The 19,631-nt window shown below is 42.3% G+C and overlaps 1 protein-coding gene across 2 annotated transcripts in view; it reads left to right on the top strand.

The window, feature by feature from the left end:
- BLTP3B (bridge-like lipid transfer protein family member 3B) overlaps nucleotides 1-19,631 on the top strand; it is a 156,772-nt gene that overhangs the window by 46,262 nt on the left and 90,879 nt on the right. For both annotated transcript variants that reach the window (XM_073621200.1, XM_073621201.1), the window contains exons 2-4: nucleotides 1,442-1,604; nucleotides 5,889-5,927; nucleotides 7,788-7,879. In XM_073621200.1, the coding sequence (XP_073477301.1) occupies nucleotides 1,442-1,604; nucleotides 5,889-5,927; nucleotides 7,788-7,879 (294 nt within the window). The remainder of the gene's footprint in view (nucleotides 1-1,441; nucleotides 1,605-5,888; nucleotides 5,928-7,787; nucleotides 7,880-19,631) is intronic.

The following is a 19,631-nucleotide window of genomic DNA, read 5'->3' as shown; positions in this document are numbered from 1 at the left end:
AAAGTGGTTTATTGGTTAGCACTTTCAGCTAGCAGCAAAAAGAATTGCTGGTTCGAATCCCAACCACGACACCATCTGCCTGGAGTTTGCATGTTCTCCCTGTGCCTGCGTGGGTTTCCTCCGGGTACTCCGGTTTCCTCCCACACTCTAAAGACATGCTGGTAGGTTAATCGGATCCTGTCTAAATTGGCCCTAGTATATGAATGTGAGTTAGGGACCTTAGGTTGTAAGCTTCTTGAGGGAAGGGACTGATGTGAATGTACAATGTATATGTAAAGCGCTGCGTAAATTGACAGCGCTATATAAGTACCTGAAATAAATAAAGTAAATACAATCACATTATGACATAAACAACTGGGGGCCCGTTTAAAGAGGGAGTGACACATAAGGTAAGTTTTTTTTTTTAGTGATACCCTAGACAAGAATGAGCATTTAATCCTTGGATTGGGGTGGGGGTTAGGCAGAAGTAGAAAGTTAACAGAGGCTCTAACCCTTTCCCACTCTGTAGTGGAATTCCATTTTACTTACAATTTTGAAAAATAAATCAGGCGTGCACATTGAGTATTTAGAAAAGTTCACTCCTGCAGTCATTTGTGTTTTAGTTTTACATTATGGTTCTTTACAAGTGTTGCACACAGGTGTTTTCAAGTTTAAGGATCTAAGCCAAAAGAGGAAGTAAAATGTTTTTTTTTTAATTATTATTTACATGCTGTTTTATATCCTTTTGCTATTCCTTGTTTAAAATGTTTTTTTTTTTTTTTACAAATATTTAATGCAGCGTTCTTCCATGACAATGTGTTTAGCGGACATTCTAGGCTTTGATAAGAAAGCCTAGCAATGCCTGTTTTCTTTTTTACTACTTATAACTGAAAAGCCATATGGTTCCATATCTGCTAGAAGAGTGTTTCTCCTCTGTCTAATTCAGCTGTGTGTTGAGAAGAGGTAGAGCTCTCGGCTCCTTTTCACATTTTCTCAGATTTTCTTGCTGTTGAAAAATAGGATTTTTTTTTCGGGGGGAATGTTCACTTTAAAGTAAAGCTGTGCTTTACTCACAGAAGGCAAAACAACTCGCTATCTTCTTGAAACATACCCACCTTTTTTTGTCTCTAAAATACCCCATACTTTGCAATATGGCTGTGCATGTGACTCACTCCCATTCTTTTCATGTGACAGTTCTGGTGCTTGTTTATTGGCCTAGCACTGTTAAATGGGGGCGGGGAGACCGTTCTCATCCCTAAGAACCCCTCCTAGCTTATGGAGGAGTTCCTTTCCTCATTCCCAGTGGCTGAAAGAGGTTGGGAAGGGAAGGAAAGGTGAGTATGTGCAGCTCGGAGGGGGATATTGACCAATGGTGGACTGGCTACTATACATCCAAACGGGCAGAAGAATTCCTTAAACCCATCAGTTCAGAAATGATAACCGTATTTCCCCTTTTTTCTAGGTTCACAAAGAACCTTTCCCCCGACAAGATCAATCTCAGCACCCTTAAAGGAGAAGGTCAGCTGACCAACCTGGAGCTGGATGAAGATGTTCTTCAGAACATGCTGGACCTCCCCACCTGGCTTGCCATCAATAAAGTCTTCTGCAACAAAGCTGCTATTCGGGTTGGTTCAAATTAACGTGTTTATTCTTCCTATCTAGTCCAAAATGTTTCTTTTTATGTGTCACATTGATGATCAAGGACATCGGTCAGTTCCATGTGGAAATTGGGCAGCTCATTAATGCACCTACACTGGATCATTTAGATGAGGCTTTCTGCTATACAAACCAGTAAATAAGATCTACATTACGGATGTATAGTCAAACTCACTAATGTTGAAATTTCACTTTACAGACTTTAGCTATAAATAACGTTTTTAAACCGCAAATCATAGTATTTCCTTTTTTTACTTCCCCGTAAAGAGCAGTGAAACTGCCAATTTCATCATTCTTGTAATTTCCCTCCACATTTTGACAATAATTGTCTGCATTTAAAGTATATCTAAAGCTAAAACTTCTTTTTTTTTTTTTTGGATAAAGTAGGGTTTGGTAGAATACCTGTCAGTTTTTTATTTTGCCTACACCCTGGCTCTTCCAGGTCCCCCCCCCCCACCCCGGTTGGCAAGAGGAAAAAGACCCAAAGGTCACAGATCCTTCCTCACCCCCTCCCCGGCTCTTCCAAAGAGGGTCGGTCCACCCACCCCGGTCAGAGAAAGGAAAAAGACCCAAAGGTCACAGATCCCCCCCCCCCCCCACACACACACACTTTTTTACCTTTTTCAGATAAGGACTTTGGTATATGCACACAAAAAGAGATAAGCTTTACAGAAGAGATAAACTGTGCTACTGCAGTAAAGCTGCAATTGATATCTAGATTTTTACTCTGGTGGCTGGCAGGAATGCCTGCAATAACTGAATATAACTATAAAACCCCTATATACGTCCTTCAGTTGTGGTTTTAGTAATTTGCCCAGAGTTCAGATTTAAGGGCGGGTTCACACTGGAATCGCACATGTCTGCATTCCGGTGCAATCCCTGTGCTACTCACTGCAGTGCGATTTTCAGCCTATTCATTTGAATGAGCTAAAATCACGCTGGATCGCAGAAAATGTAGTGCATGCACTATTTTTCAGGAATTCATAATGCCAAATCCCATGGTATTGCGGTACCATACGATCAGGTGCAGGCAAACACTACATTTGCGATCTGTGTTTGGGATGTAGTTAGGAATACATGGGCACCCTCATCAGATCTAGTGCACTTAGAATGTGGGTTTCTCACACTGTATTCTGGAGTGAACGAGCCCTATATCTAAAACTAAAACACTTAAAAAATATTTTGAATATAGTAGGATATAGTTTACCACATCCGAACCGCCCACTGCACTTATACTGAGGCAGGGCGGCCCCGCTCCGCCTGATCACATGTACGCAATTTGGCATATCCAGGTAGGGGTGCATGCGCGCCTGCTGTCATTCGCTACACCACAAGTGGATTAGCAAGTCCCAGCCAACGATTTATGGCCCAGACCTGTTGATCGGCTAAACGAATGACAAGACAGAGCCCTGTGTTTACTAACAACACAGGGCTCTGTACTGACGTGGAGATTTAGCTATACGCCAAACGTAATCAATCTCACCTACGCCAACATCTTACCTATCACTTTATTTCCCGCATATCCCCAATGAAACAGACATGACCACCGCTTATGTCCTCATCTCCGCACGACTGCCCCTCCTGGGAAGAGGCTCTTGCTTTTATTCACACACACAAAGGAAGTCACAAACCAGAAACCTTGGGCCCCAACAGCCAATCGCTTCCTCCACAGGATATGACCTCACAGGAAATCCTTCCAACAAGATGAGTTTATACAACAACCAATGAATAATGACTAGGGGAGTCTTATGGGCGTGTCTGGGCATGTGCAGCGTGTATGCTATCCCGCCCCCTGTCTCTGTAAGCTATTCTCAGCTAGACAATGGAAGCCGCATGTCCACGTCCACTGTGGGTGGTAGATTATCTGCAGGGCACGCCATGGCACCCCAAATATGTTGATCAGGCATACAGGGGTGACACGAGCGTACATCTGCTAAACCGATAATGTCTTTGCAGAGCGAACACATCCCCCCCAGACGATCGTTTTGTGCATTGCACAGAGGCCCTCCGCTGGCGGACATATCCCCCACTCTGCAAACACTTCTCTACATCCCCAAGAAGCTTTTCACTACCAAACGTATCTCAACCAGCATCAGTCTGCCCCAGTCAGCTCTTTAGAGCGGGCTGCGGGAGAACTAACACTGGGGAGACACTATGACAATACATATTAAAATACATCTTGATAAAATTTCCACAACAGTACATGGAGCAGAGAGGTTGCTGTTTTTTTCTCCCTGGAAAGCAGAGAGAAAAAATAGCCATATCTCTTAGTAAAATTTGCACATACTACACAGATTACACATTGTTGAGCACAGTTAACCAATGATTTCCCCTAGATGTTAACTCCTTCCCAGCCAGTGTCATTAGTACAGTGACAGTGTATAGTATTATCACTGATCACTGTAATATTGTCACTGGAGATGTCAGTGTCAGTCAGTTCCCATTCAGTGCCAGTTCGCGTCAGATTGCCCGCAGCACTATCACGGTCTCACTATAAGTCGCTGATCACCGCCATTAGTAGTATTATAAAAAAAAAAATTCCAGTATATATACTGAATTTTGTAGATGCTATAACATTCATGCCAACCAATCAATATACACTTATTGGACTTTTTTTTTTTTTTACCAAAGACGTAGCGGAACACATTTTGGCCTAAATTTATGAAGAAATTGGATTTTATCGGATAATAGAAAATATTGTTTTTATTTTTTTTAAAATGTTCTCTTTTTTTCATTTATATAATAAAAAAACCCAGTTGTGATCAAAGCCACCAAAAGAAAGCTTTATTTTTGTGAAAAAAAAATACATAAATTTAATTTGCATACAGTGTTGCATGACTGCGCAATTTCCAGTTAGAGCAGCACAGTGCCGAATAGCAAAAAATACCCTGTTCATGAAGGGGGTAAAACCTGGAGCCGAGGTGGTTTATTCTCCTGATTTTTTTTTTTTTTTCCCAATTGGAGAGTTGCAAAATGCAAAACAGTGTAAACACGACTAAAATCCCCCCCCCTCCTACCATTTTGACCTGAAGAGGAGCCCCATTAGTGTACTTCTTCGTATCTTTCTTTTGGCTCATCACTTTCCGTTTTGGTGATAGCGGGACAAATGGAGAGGGTGGGCCTCTCAGTGGGGATACAAAAAAAACCCCAAAAAACATTAAAACTACTATAAACATTTCTTTGCCTTTAGTTATAGACTAGGTTCACACTGGTGCCAGTGCATCGCATCTGAATCAGTCAGTTCACACTGCTCTCTACGAACCGCTGTGGGTGTCAATATAAAGTTAATGACACCCCCAAATCGGTTTGAACCGTGGAATCGGCTTGCACGGGTCTGAATACCATGCGATCTAATTCCAGTGCGGACCAAAAAAAGGGTCCTCCACCATACAAACTGGCTGAATTCACACCACACAGACATCACATGTGACAGCAATACGGTACGAATCACATGCGATGTCTGCAATCGCATTAGTGTGAACCCAGCCTAATAGGTTTAGTTATAAAACATGAAATGGACGAATGTCACAAGCATTCGTCCATGCTACACAAATTTTCCTCGATTTTTGGTATAATTTTTTTTGTGAATTTCCTCAACTAGAAATGATACTGCATTTTGGCCACTAGATGGATCTAACAATCATAGGGAGCATTAGATAAAATATGGAGAAAATGTTTGAAAAGCCGAAACAAATGCTTGTGACATTTGTCCAACAAATGTTTTATAAATGGACCTCTAATGCCGTGTGCACACGACCGGTTTTGCAGTTGGAATAAACTCTGAAGGTTTTTCCAACGGAATTCCGCTCAAGCTGTCTTGCATACACACGGTCACACCAAATTCCGACCGTCAAGAACGCGGTGACGTACAACACGTACGACGGGACAACACGTACAACATATCGTACTTGCTTCAGAGCAAGCGTCATTTTTGGTATGTCAGAACAGCATACAGACGAGCGGTTTTCCCGATAGTCTGAATTTTCTACGTAAAAAGTCAGATGGGGCATACAGACGGTCGGAATATACAATGAAAAGCTCCCATCGGACTTTTTCTGTCGGAAATTCTGACCGTGTGTACTGGGCATATTCATACGGCCAATAGATTTAAACATATTGTTTCCAAATAAAATAAATAAAAATGTATGTGTGTGTATATATTCTCGCTCTTTCAATAGATGTTTTTTTTCCTTTTTATACAGTATGTTATTAGTTTTATATATGACTTATTAATGCTGTTTAATGTTTTTCAGATACCATGGACTAAGCTGAAGACTCACCCAATAAGTCTGGTTAGTTTTGCTTTTCAATATGATGTCCTTCTTTGGCTTATGGTGTTACACATATTTCAATCCATTTTTTTTTTTTTTTTTTAATTCATGCAAAACGTAAAAAAAAAAATTAAAGACTTAATTTTATGTTGGCAGTTTTCCATTGCCTTCAGATTTTTTTAAATTAAGAAAGGTAGTAGTTAAAACTGAACAATTGTGCAGATATTATATGAAAGAAATTAACTGGAAATGAAATGAATCAGAACTTGGGTGCAATAAAGAGAGGGGGGAAAAAAGCTGTAAATGCCACATCAACATGTAATCCTATTATCAGAATAAATCTAAAAACACAATAAAGTAAATCTATGTTCAAATCTAAAAATGCAGAACTGATGTGTGTTCGGTCAGCATTAGTTAAGCATTTAATACTGTGATGGCTTTGTCCTTAGGAAACCATATTTATGTGGTTTTATTTATGACTTGGAGCATTATTCAAGACCATTCTACTGATCTTTCTGAGTGAAGCAACCAATAAGAATGTTGCTTGTGATAAACTGGTATTCTAGGGGTTAATGTACTCCTCTAGTCCATAATATCTTGTGTTTTCTGGGCAGTGTGCTGTTACAATAGACAAACCCGGGGTTAACTACAGGTAAGGGATGGAATTCAGGGAATCCTGTTCTCCGGGTGACATCTCATATGTCTAGGTATGATAAGGTGTCTGCAGAACAGGTGAGGCATGGATGACAATTTAAACTTGCCAGAGGGTCTAACCGTTCCCCACTCTAGCAAAAGCTTAAACAAATAAATCTCGTTCACATATATTCATGCAAAGGGCCATGTTAGCCCACACGGGATGTGTAGGTGTTCTGTGCATCTATGTACATACAGTCGCATTCATGTCTATTAGGGTGCAGCAGCTGCTTTGCCACAGCCACTGCTCCCAATCTGACACATACGCACCCACACACGTGTCAGATTGAGAGCAGCGGCTGTGTCCCAATAGACGTGGAGGGGACTGCCTGCACCAAATGCATGGAACACATGTGCCACCCACACAGGCAAACGCAGCCCTTTGCACAGATGCAAATTGGTTGTAAACCCTTACAAATACCCAGTGAAGTGACTGGCCTCAGGTGATGCACAGAGATAAAACAAATCCTCCTACATAAGTTGCACCTGTTTATCTGCAGCCCTTTCTTCTCTACATCCGTTTAAAGTGCTACATTTTAAAGCTTATGTTTGAACTAGATGGACTTGTGTCTTTTTTTCAACCTGACTAACTATGTAACTATGTAAGTTCACGAAAAAGGGGGCGGAGAGCTGAAGATACTGCTTAGTTGCTGCAGTTAGTTGCTTTGATGAAGGGTTCTTAGCTGAAACGCGTCAGCGTATAGCCTGTACCCGTGTACCCATGTAACCAATAAAGGACTTTTATTCAAGAGCATTCGAGCTGCCAGCCCATTTTGATTCAAGGAGAGCTGAAGTTACACTCTGTAGAGCTCAGTGAGGAGAGTTTTGAGAGCTTCATATAGCACAAAGGAACAGAGCTGAGACTGTCAATCAGCTGAAGATCCCTCCCCTGTCACCATTTTTCTCTTGGTGTCAGGAAAACTTGTCAGACGTGACTCAAGCTGATAGCAGAAAAAAGAAGCATCAGACAGAAAGGACACTTAGTGCTTTCAATTGAGACAAGTACACACTATAGAGGGATATGCTTTGTTCATGTCTGTGGTTTACAACCACTTTAAGTATGACTGTGTGAACTAGGTCTAAGCTGTATCTTTAACAAAGTTCAGAATGTTTTACTGATGTGTTATGATGGTGTGTGGTGTAATTTTGTATAGTTATTGATACTGAATTTGAATGTATGTATTTTAGTCCTTGGACAAAGTCATCATGGAAATGAGCACATGTGAGGAGCCACGCACGTGTAATGGACCCTCGCCATTGGTCACTGCTTCAGGGCAAAGGTGAGTGCCACTTGATGTAGACAAGGCATAGGATTGTGGCCAGCCCTCTCGGTACTGGAATTCAACTCCCATCGGACACATTTATTTGTTGTCATTTTGTTCTCCCCCTGTGTTCATGTGGGCTTCATCCCACTATCCAAAAACATGATGGCGAAATTTGTCTTTTAGCTGTTCAAAATGAGGTCTATTGTTTTTAGGTGTGTCCTAAAGCTGAACTCCAGGCAAACAGTGATATATACACTATATTGTCAAAAGTATTGGGACACCTGCCTTTTAGATGAACTTTAATGACATCCCAGTCTTCGTCCGTGCGGTTCAATAATGAGCTGGCCCACCCTTTGCAGCTATAACAGCTTCAACTCCTCTGGGAAGACTGTCCACAAGGTTTAGAAGTGGGTCTATGGGAATGTTTTGACCATTCTTCCAAAAGCATATTTGTGGGGTCAGGCGCTGATGTGAACGAGAAGGCCTGGCTCGCAGTCTCCGCTCTAATTCATCCCAAAGGTGTTCTATCTGGTTGAGGTCAGGACTCTGTGCAGACCAGTCAAGTTCCTCCACCCCAAACTCACTCATTCATGTGGTGTTTTTTTTTGTTTTTTGTTTTTTTAAACTTTATAAAATTTTTAATTGAGTTTCCAATTATACAACAAAAATAACCGATAACATCCAGATTAGTTATAGAACAATCGGTGATAACAAAAGTTACATCGCATGTCAGTACTAGATCAGTCTAATAGATCATTAACCACTTCAGCCCCAGAAGATTTGGCTGCTGAATGACCAGGTCATTTTTTTCGATTTGGCACTGCGCTGCTTTAACTGACAATTGCGTGGTCGTGCGACACTGCACCCAAACAAAATTGACGTTCTTTTTCTTCCCACAAATAGAGCTTTCTTTTGGTGGTATTTGATCATCTCTGCGGTTTTTATTTTTTTCACTATAAACAAAAAAAAAAAAGCGACAATTTAAAAAAAAAACACAATATTTTGTACTTTTTGCTATAATAAATTTCCCCATTTTTTTTTTTTTAAAAAAGCAATTTTTTTTCTCAGTTTAGGCCGATATGTATTCTTCTACATATTTTTTGGTAAAAAAATTGCAATAAGCGTATATTGATTGCTTTGCGCAAAAGTTATAGCGTCTACAAAATAGGGGATAGATTTATAGCATTTTTATTATGATTTTTTTTTTTACTAGTAATGGCAGCGATCTGTGATTTTTATCGGGACTGCAACATTATGGCGGACACATCGGACAATTTTGACACATTTTTGGGACCATTGGCACTTATACAGAGATCGGTGCTATAAAAATGCACTGATTACTGTAAAAATGTCACTGGCAGGGAAGGGGTTAACACTAGGGGGTAATCAAGGGGTTAACTGTGTTTCCTGCTATGTGTTTCTAATTGAAGGGGGAGGAGACTGACTAGAGAAAGTGACGATCGTGGTTCCTAGTTAATAGGAACACACGATCTGTCACTCCTCTCAGAACAGAACAGGGATTTATGTGTTTACACACACGCACTTCTCTGTTCTGCCTCTCGTGCTCACGAATGCTTGTGGCCGGCGGTCATCGCGACCGTCAGCCATGAGCATCGGCTCCCCCGCACAGCAGCGGGCGCGTGCGTGCGCCTGCTATCCCGATCCCGCGAGCTGACGTATAGCTACGACGGTTGGCAGGATCGTGCCGACCTGCCGCAGTAAAATGACGGTGGTTGGTCAGCAAGCGGTTACAGATGAACAAAAGAAACATACATGTAATGTCAAGTAGGACCCTGTTTACCCCATTGGGCACTAACTGAAAACGGGTACTGACAAATGGGTACCCTCCACCACATTCTATGTGTAGCGCTACCCCCGGAGGAGCCGCTTGGGTATGTTTGTACTCTGCCTCTCAACCCCAAGAACAGTCTTAGCCCCTCTTGCACATCTGGTGATAGTGTAAGTGCAAGCACAGTAATGACAGACACACGTAGTAAAATACAGAAATAATCTTTACTGCTGAATTTCTGTGAAATGGTATCAAAGGTAGAAGTATAGTTCAAGTAGACTAAGGGTCCTTTCACACTGGGGCAGGCGGCGGCAGCAGTAAAGCGCCGCTATTGTAAGGGGCGCTTTACCGTCAGTATGCGGCCGCTAGCGGGGCGGTTTTACCCCCCGCTAGGGGCCGAGAAATGGTTAAAAACCACCGCAAAACGCCTCTGCAGAGGCGCTTTGCCGGCGGTATAGCCGCGCCGTCCCATTGATTTCAATGGGCAGGAGCAGTGAAGGAGCGGTATATACTCCGCTCCTTCACCGCTCCAAAGATGCTGCTAGCAGGACTTTTTTTACCGTCCTGCCAGCGCACCGCTCCAGTGTGAAAGCCCTCGGGGCTTTCACACTGGAATGAGAGCAGCGGCACTTTCGGGTCGGTTTGCAGGTGCTAATATTAGCGCAATAGCGCCTGCAAACCGCCCCAGTGTGACAGGACCCTAACTGTAAAATAATGACTTAGAATCAACAGCAATTTGCTCAATGGTACTGTCAGACTGCTTTCAGGGGATTCCTCAACAGCGAATAAACCCAAGAGGAGAGGCAAACACTTTAATAATAACAGATCACAAATGGAAAACTTTATACCGGATTGGTCACCTATTCATTTAGGTTTGGCTCTGAGTCCAGGCAGGAAGGAGAGCAGAGGAATGACCCTCACTTATGTCAGACCTCTCCCTTCTGTTCCCTGATACCACAGGCCCACAAACTATAAACACAGCATCTAGTTCAGTGGTCAATGTCTTAGCTTCCAATAGACAAAAGGGGGGGAAAAAAGGAATTCTAGGGACTTTAAGGAAGCCAGGACCTGGTAAGGTCGCGTATTTCCATCCCTACGGGACTTTAAATGAAATCATGACCTGGTAAGGTCATGTATTTCCATCCCTGACGAGTCAAAACGAAAAAATTGGGGAAGGTGGGACTTTATATGAGCTTAGCTTCCAAGACAAACTACCTCGGTCATGCATCACATATTCTGAGCCCTAAATATGGGTGCATGTCCATATGGCCACAATAACTTCAGTCCCTTTGAAGAAGAAGGCCTTGAGTCTTCAGGTAGCCACTTTAGATGGTGCACTTGAAATTCCTAGCGGGTAGAGTGTAAAGGCAGTATGTTGGCAGTGTCTGGATAACAGGACAGACACTGTGACTGCTTAACAGGGCATCCGTGTGAACCAGGTTCTGGTAAGTGTGGACAAAGTAATAACAGTGTCTTTGTTTCCTGCAAATGGGCAAGTGCCCGCTCACCAATCCTTCAATCAAGGCCTAAACAAAATGTCCTGGAACAGGCAGGCTCTTCAGTTAGCCTGACTGGCTACCTCACAACTGTACGTCTCATACTGTCGGTGCAGGTGTGCCTGCATATATGCACCTGGGATCCCCCTCTCAGGCAGGATAATCCCCCGACTGGCCATGGATGCCTGGAAGGACGGTATGCCAACCAGGGAGGTAACACCTTTCCCCGGGTCTGGTCTTCTCCTCTGCTTTGTGGTGTCTGAGCCCTCAGCAGACAAAATGGTGTCCTTTCCTTTCTTTAATCCTGAGGGCAGCTGGTCTGTGTAGTTCTGTCCCCATCGTAAACTAAGGTAAGGTGACGTCGTTTCGCCCAGCTGTGCCATTCTGCCACAGTAAAACCGCGGCGGCTGGTCGGCAAGCGGCTAATAACGACGAGACTTACTATAACAAAATTATGAAAATTTAATGACGCTCCAAACCTATTTGATGTTGTTATACACCCGAATACGCAAGCTCAATATGAGTTAATGTTAGCGTACAAAAACTTTAATACGTCTACGTTTAAGGAGCTATGGCAAATCTGGAATGATCATCCTAGAGCTTCTCAATTTGTGACTTGAAAACCAATATTGTTCCAGTGAGTGACATTTGTATCATGTAATCCTTTAACTTTTATTTCTTCAGTTTTGCTTATTCATGTCTTTATGGACCTTGCTTTGTGCACTGGTGCGCAGTCATGTTGGAACAGGAAGGGGCCATCCCCAAGCTGTTACCACAATGTTGGGAGCATAAAATTGTCCAAAATTTCTTGGTAAGCTGATGCTTTAAGAGTTCTCTTCACTGGAACTAAGGGGCCAAGCCCAACCCCTGAAATACAACCCCACACTATAATCCCCCCTCTACCAAATAATTTGGGCCAGTGCACAAAGCAAGGTCCATAAAGACATGGATGAGCAAGTTTGGGGTGGAGGAACTTGACTGGCCTGCATAGAGTCCTGACCTCTACCCAATAGAACATCTTTGGGATGAATTGGAGTGGAGACTGCGAGCCAGGCCTCCTCGTCCAACATCAGTGCCTGACCTCACAAATATGCTTCTGGGAGAATGGTCAAACATTCCCATAGACACACTCCTAAACCTTGTGGACAGCCTTCCCAGAAGAGTTGCAAAGGGTGGGCCAACTCAATATTGAACCCTATGGACTAAGACTGGGATACCATTAAAGCTCATGTGCGTGTAAAGGCAGGCGTCCCAATACGTTTGACAATAGAGTGTATATATAGGAGCTGTCCTAACTGCCAAAAGATTTGTATTTCTGTCCTTCCAGTCCTGAGATTTACACAGCCATGGTAACAAGCGCTTCTCTGTATGGCAGGACAGGAGATCTGATTTTCCTGCTACAGTTCACAAACACTTGCAGGTCGTCTTCTTATCCCCCAGCCTTTGACTGGACAGTGAAAGGAGAAGCGGCACACTGATGAGATCTGTCAATTTGCTCTCTCCTTCTATCAACATGCTCTTTGCAGTACAACTGCAACTGATTCACTCCTGCTGCTGCTTTTCCCTCCTTGCATGCATTAAAAAAAAATCATGATGTATTAATGAGTACAGATCTGCATTCATTTATCTGCTTAGTGTCCTACTTTAACTTTTACTTTTGCAATGGATCTTTGACTGTAAGGGCAAGAACTTTGTCAATAATCTGTGTATTCTGAACCTCTGTGAAAACCTTGGCTCCATAGATTACAGTGCCTTGAAAAAGTATTCACACCCCTTGAAATTTTCCACATTTTGTCATGTTGCAACCAAAAAGGTAAATGTATTTTATTGGGATTTTATGTGATAGACCAACACAAAGTGGCACATAATTGTGAAGTGGAAGGAAAATGATAAATGGTTTTCAAACTTTTTTACAAATAAATATCTGAAAAATGTGGCGTGCATTTGTATTCAGCCCCCTTTACTCTGATACCCGTAACTAAAATCTAGTGGAACCAATTGACTTCAGAAGTCACCTAATTAGTAAATGGAATCCACCTGTGTGTAATTTAACCTCAGTATAAATACAGCTGTTCTGTGAACCCCTCAGAGGTTTATTAGAGAACCTTAGTGAACAAACAGCATTATGGAGGCCAAGGAACACACCAGACAGGTCAGGGATAAAGTTGTGGAGAAGTTTAAAGCAGGATAAGGTTATAAACATATATCCCAGGCTTTGAACATCTCACGGAGCACTGTTCAATCCATCATCTGAAAATAGAGTATTGCACAACTGCAAACCTACCAAGATTTGGCGGTCCAACTAAACTGACAGGCCTGGCAAGGAGAGCTTTAATCAGAGAAGCAGCCAAGAGTCCCATGGTAACTCTGAAGTAGCTGCAGAGATCAACAGCTCAGGTGGGAGAATCTGTCTACAGGACAACTATTAGTGGTGCACTCCACAAATCTGGCCTTTATGGAAGAGTGGCAAGAAGAAAGCCATTGTTGAAAGAAAGCCATAAGAAGTCCTCTTTGCAGTTTGCGGGAAGCCATGTGGAGGATACAGCAAACATGTGGAAGAAGGAGCTCTGGTCAGATGAGACCAAAATTGAACTCTTTGGCTTAAAAGCAAAACGCTATGTGTGGTGGAAAACTTACACTGCACATCACCCTGAACACACCATCCCCACCGTGAAACATGGTGGTGGCAGCATCATCTTGTGAGGATGCTTTTTTTTTCAGCAGGTACAGGGAAGCTGGTCAGATTTGATGGAAAGATGGCCAAATACAGGGCAATCTTAGAAGAAAACCTGTTAGAGTCTGCAAAAGACTTGAGACTGGGGCGGAGGTTCACCTTTCAGCAGGACAATGACCCTAAACATACAGCCAGAGCTACAATTGAATGGCTAAGATCAAAGCATATTCATGTGGTCCAGTCAAAGTCCAGACCCAAATCCAATTGAGAATCTGTGGCAAGACTTGAAAATTGCTCTTCCCAGACGATCTCCATCCATCTGACAGAGCTTGAGCCATTTTGCGAAGAAGAATGGGCAAAAATGTTACTCTCTAGATGTGCAAAGCTGGTAGAGACATACCCAAAAAGACTTGCAGCTGTAATTGCAGTGAAAGGTGGTTCTACAAAGTATTGACTCAGTGGGGCTGAATACAAATGCACGCCACACTTTTTAGATATTTCTAAAAAAAAAAAATGAAATCCATTTATCATTTTCCTTCCACTTCCACAATTATGTACCACTTTGTGTTGGTCTATCACATAAAATCCCAATAAAATACATTTAGGTTTTTGGTTCTAACATGACAAAATGTGGAAAATTTCAAGGGGTATGAATACTTTTTCAAGGCACTGTATATGTTTACAAAGAACACATTGAATATTTCAAGAGGATGTGGCTGAGTACAAGATGGATGCATTTTTATAAATATCTTCCCTACTATTTAGGTAAATATATATTTCATATGAATATTTGATACTAGTCATTTGCATCTAGCAAATGTACTAGAAGCTTCTGTCCAGGGTATTTTTTATTGGCAGTGATTTACTAAGCTGTAAATAGCCTGTTGTAACTTGAACTTCTGCCACACAAGTTTATTTACAACACACAAACCATTTGAGTTAGGAAGGCAGACCTCCCTATGATAATTCACAATGACCCGTATAGATTTTTATTTAGATAGACGAACAAAGAGGAGCCCCCTACGGGTGGGACTTTACCGGCACTTGGTAGTACCGGTAAAGTCCTACCCGTAGGGGGTTCCTCTTTGTTCCTTGATACATTTGGGATGTGGCACACCTTTTTTGAGTTCTCCCTATCAGAAACCTTTTTCATTTATTTAGATAGACAGTCAACAAGTGACCAGATAGTGCTGGGCTTTCACATTTAAAATCCCAGCATGTCTCCATCCTAACTGTTAAAACTGAACTATACCCACTTCCAATCCAGAAATACAATATCCACAAGCCTCCTCGCTGGCCATCTTTGGCCAGTCTTCCTCCAGGTTCTTAGAAGGGGAACAATTGGTATTATTCCATACCTGTGCAGTTGGATTAAAAAGTGTAGAAAATTGTGTAATAACATTTTTTAATCTAATGGAGCTGCCCGTTCCAAAGTTGTGATAAACTAGTAAGTGAAAGTATGTGTGTGATGAACCGTGCTCCCTGTGGCTTAATACCTCAATATAAAGTGCATACAGTGCAGAATAAAGATTGTAAACCACCTTATTCACTCCAATGGAAAGTTGATCAAACACTAAATATTAAACATAAGTGTACATAAAATTGTGATAATTCATAGAAATTCCATCAACTTGATAAGAATCACAAAACGATAAAGTCCAAATAGCTAAAAGAAAGAAAATATTTTAAGTCCAAAGAAGGTCATCAAATATTTTCCAGTGAGAAGGTGATTTTCATTAATCCAATGAATGGGTGACTGTAGAAATCCTCCACCAACACCAAGCACTAGGCCTACTCACCAGATGAAGATGATCCCTATTACAGAGATAACAGCTTTGGAAAATGTCCTTTACTAAATCTAAACTTTCTGCCATTTCGAGTTATAGATTGTGATGAGTATTACCGTTGGCCGCCACATGATGACAACATTTGTGAATTTATACCCTATTTGGGTTTGACCACTTAATTCTCGCCACCACAAGGTGTTGTATGTGCGGCCAAAATATCAAAATTTTCTATTTTCTGTAATAACTTTTTATTTTGAAATTCTTTTAGTTAATATAACTTTTTATATACTACAGAACATGTACACTCACAAGTACATAGTTTATTTTTAATCAATTCAATGCCAATTGGAAGGATTGGATTTGGATATTCTTAAATGAGTGGCAGTATAAAAAAGGGAGGTGATGTATCCGGTCATGTGACCCCTGATGATGTCATGTACTGACGAAACGCATTGGTCAAATAAACCTTTTTATGATATACTTCACCATGGGAGATTGTTCCTTGTTTCATGTCTGACCCGGAATATGTGTGGCCATCTCTCCTTAAAACGATTGATCGGAAGTATCACTGGGCTTGCTGAGACGGATCTTCAGAATTATTCAATTTTCCAAAGCTGTTATGATCTCTGTAATAGGGATCATCTTCATCTGGTGAGTAGGCGGAGTGCTTGGTGTTGGTGAAGGATTCCTACAGTCACCTATTCATTGGATTAATTAAATCACCTTCTCACTGGAAAATATTTTATGACCTTCTTTGGACTTGTTATTTTCTTTATCTTGGCTATTTGGACATTATCGTTTTGTGATTCTTATCAAGTTGATGGAATTTTATGAAAGATCACAATTTTATGTACACTTATGTTTATTATTTAGTGTTTGATCAACTTTCCATTGGAGTGAATCCGGTGGTTTATACAATCTTTATTCTGCACTGAATGCACTTTATATTGAGGTATTAGGCCACAGGGAGTGTGGTTCATCAAACATATACTTTTCTCCAGGTTCTGTTGTCCATTTTTAAATGCTCAGGCTGAGGCAGTGTCACTGCCGCTCATACACAGGAGTTTGTTCATCTCAGGAGATGCCGAAATTGTACACTGAGTTGCGCGTGCATACAGGCAGGAATAGCTTAATGCAGAAGAGACATAGTGGGGTCAATTTACTAAAATTGGAGTGCAAAATCTGGTGCAGCTGTGCATGGTAGCCAATCGTCTTTTAACTTCAGCTTGTTCAATTTGACAATAAAAACTGGAAGCTGATTGGATTCTATGCACAGCAGCACCAGATTTTTCTCTCTCCAGTTTTAGTAAATCAACCTCAGTGTGTCTTCTGTATTGAAAAGTCTGATGTTCACACGTTTCTATGTTTCATATAACATTTCACTTTAGTGGAACAGTAGCGTTTCCCCCCAAAAAAGTGTTCTTTTTAAATCTAGGGTTCAATGGTTTCGATGCAGGAACTAACAGGACACCATGGGAAATGCACAGTGTACTGACATCTCCTCGGGTCAGGTTTGTGGCCAATCCCTCCAGCCTTGCTGCTGTTGATTAACAGCGGTTCTCAGTCTCGCTGTCAAAACCTCAGCCACTTTTGGAATGCAGTGTACAGACAGGGGGCCATGCTTCTCTACTGTGTGTGGCGTAACCTGGGCACAAGTACACGCGCTGTGTGTGATGAAAGCCTAGGTCCCCTGGCAGTCCTCTGCCTGTGCTGTCCACTCTTTTTTCCTCTAGATGCCTCCTTGGCAAGCTGGGTGATAAGGAGGCCCCAGTGCGTTTGCGCTGAATGAATGAATGAATGATTTGTAAAGCGCTGCAAATGCGAACTAAATCGCCTCAAGGCGCTAAATGCGTTTAGTGTAGAACAGCTTCTTAGAAGAGGAAGGTTTTGAGTTTTTTCCTGAAGGCCAGATGGTTTTCTTCCATGCGGATGTGTGTTGGAAGAGTATTCCATAGCCGAGGTCCCTGGACTGCGAATCTGCGTTCTCCCCTTGCTGTGTAGCGGTATTTGGGAATGAGGAGGGGGTTTTGGTTGGATGATTGCAGATTGCGATTGGGTGTGTAGTGTTTTATTTTCTCTCGGAGGTATTGAGGGGCGTTACCTTGTATGCATTTGTGGGTGAGGCAGAGCGTCTTGAATGTGATCTGATTCTTTACCGTTAGCCAATGTAGGCTCCTCAGGGATGGGGAGATGGACTCCCAGGGTTTTTTTCCTGTTATCAGTCTTGCCACCGCGTTTTGAATGGCCTGCAGGCGCGCAAGCTGATATTGGGGTAAGCCTATGTCGAGTGAGTTTGCGTAGTCAAGACGGGGCTGTGTGTGTCCATAGACAAACACTGCACAGTTTAGCCATGCCCCTACTCCTTCCTTACAGGAGTATGACTGACAGCAGCAGGAGCCTATGTGAGACCAGGAAGTGAGGGGAGTGGTGCTGGTGCCAACACAGCATTGAAGTGGTTATAGGAGCCAGGTAAATGTTTAAGGGAAGGGGGTGAGTAGGACAGATAGTGGGGTCCTTTTTACCTTAATGCAGAGAATGCATCTTATGGATCACAGGAGTGCAGTTCGTTCTGCACACCTGTGACCTTTGTTTAGCTGACAGCAGGCTAAAGCCCGTTGTCGGGTGACATCACTTAGCCAGTCCAGGCTGGGGAAAGATCCTAACTTCACAGTCAGGATTCACCCAAAAGCCTGGACCGACAGCTGGCTCAGCCTCCCAACAATATTTCGAGAGCCTGAGCCAGCCTCTCCCATCCCCTCCACAGCCCAGCGATACAGTAAGCGCTGGAGGGGAGAGCAGAGAGCCGCTAAATCAGTCACTGCTCTCTGCTCAGAGTGGAGGGGGAGAACTGAGCGATCAGCGGTGTTTGATCACTCAGTTCTTACTGCAGGGACGGCAGGGGACAGATGCAGCATTGGATCAATGCTGCATCCATCTGGGTGAGTATATATATTTTTTTTTTGCTACAACCCCAAACTTTTCTTTTAAGGTAAAAAAATAACCTTTGGTCTTTGGTACTACTTTAAGCAATAATCTAGATTAATGTTTACAAATGTTTATAACGTAATTAAAAAAAAACTTTGGTGAACTTCTAAACATGAATTAAAATCATGTTTAAAAATTTACCACAATGCAATAGAATTGTTTTTTGAGGCTTATTTCCATGTTTCCTGTTATTTTAAATAGTTAGTTTAGACCAAGCTGGTCCAAACAAACTATTTTCTTCACATGAAAACAGGCTGAGCATACCTGGTGTAGAGGAACTCGAGTGGCCTACACAGGCCCTGGGCTCAACCCTACTGAACAACCTTTAGATTAATGGGAATGTCGATTGTGAACAGGTCTGTGCTGTCCTACATGAGCAACTAACCTCACATATACTCTTCTGGTGGAATTAGCACAAATTCCCACAGGGACACTCCAAATTATTTTATGCAAGCCTTCCAAGAGGGGAGGGGACCGACTCCCTGTCTGTTAGTGATTTTGGAATGGGATGTTCAATAAGCTTGTAAGGAGGGGGGGGGGGGGGGGGGGGCGGGCTCACGATTGGCTAGATGTTGGTGCCAAACCGTACAAGTTCCCATCCTGCTTCTTGGATAGGACAGCTACCCACCTGCTGTAGTTGGAACCCACCACAATATTGTGTCACACTCCTGGCTGTAGGTCTGCTCTTGACATTCCTGGCCATAGGCCTTAACATTTGAGAATAAAGGGTCGTCTACACACATGTGTTTTCCACACTTTACTGTAACTTTGCAAGGTTTCAATGACATTTAACATCATATTGACATACTAACAGAATTCATCAGCACTGAATACCATATACAGAAGTTAATATTCTGTAGGTGTCATTGAGGCACAGAACACCAGCACATAATTATGTAAGCCATCTTCCCTTTGCACCTCCTCTCCTTGGGAGCACCACAGAGTTGGGACCACTTCCCCCATGTATCTTAAGTCTTCAGCATAAAATTTTTATCACAGAGTATAACCAAGGTGCCCCCATTAGTTAATTAGAATA

This window comes from Aquarana catesbeiana, linkage group LG03 (genome assembly GCF_042186555.1).
Source record: "Aquarana catesbeiana isolate 2022-GZ linkage group LG03, ASM4218655v1, whole genome shotgun sequence".
Lineage (NCBI taxonomy): Eukaryota > Metazoa > Chordata > Amphibia > Anura > Ranidae > Aquarana > Aquarana catesbeiana.
Note: the sequence above shows the minus strand (reverse complement) of the source record. Positions and strands in the feature narration are given on the sequence as shown.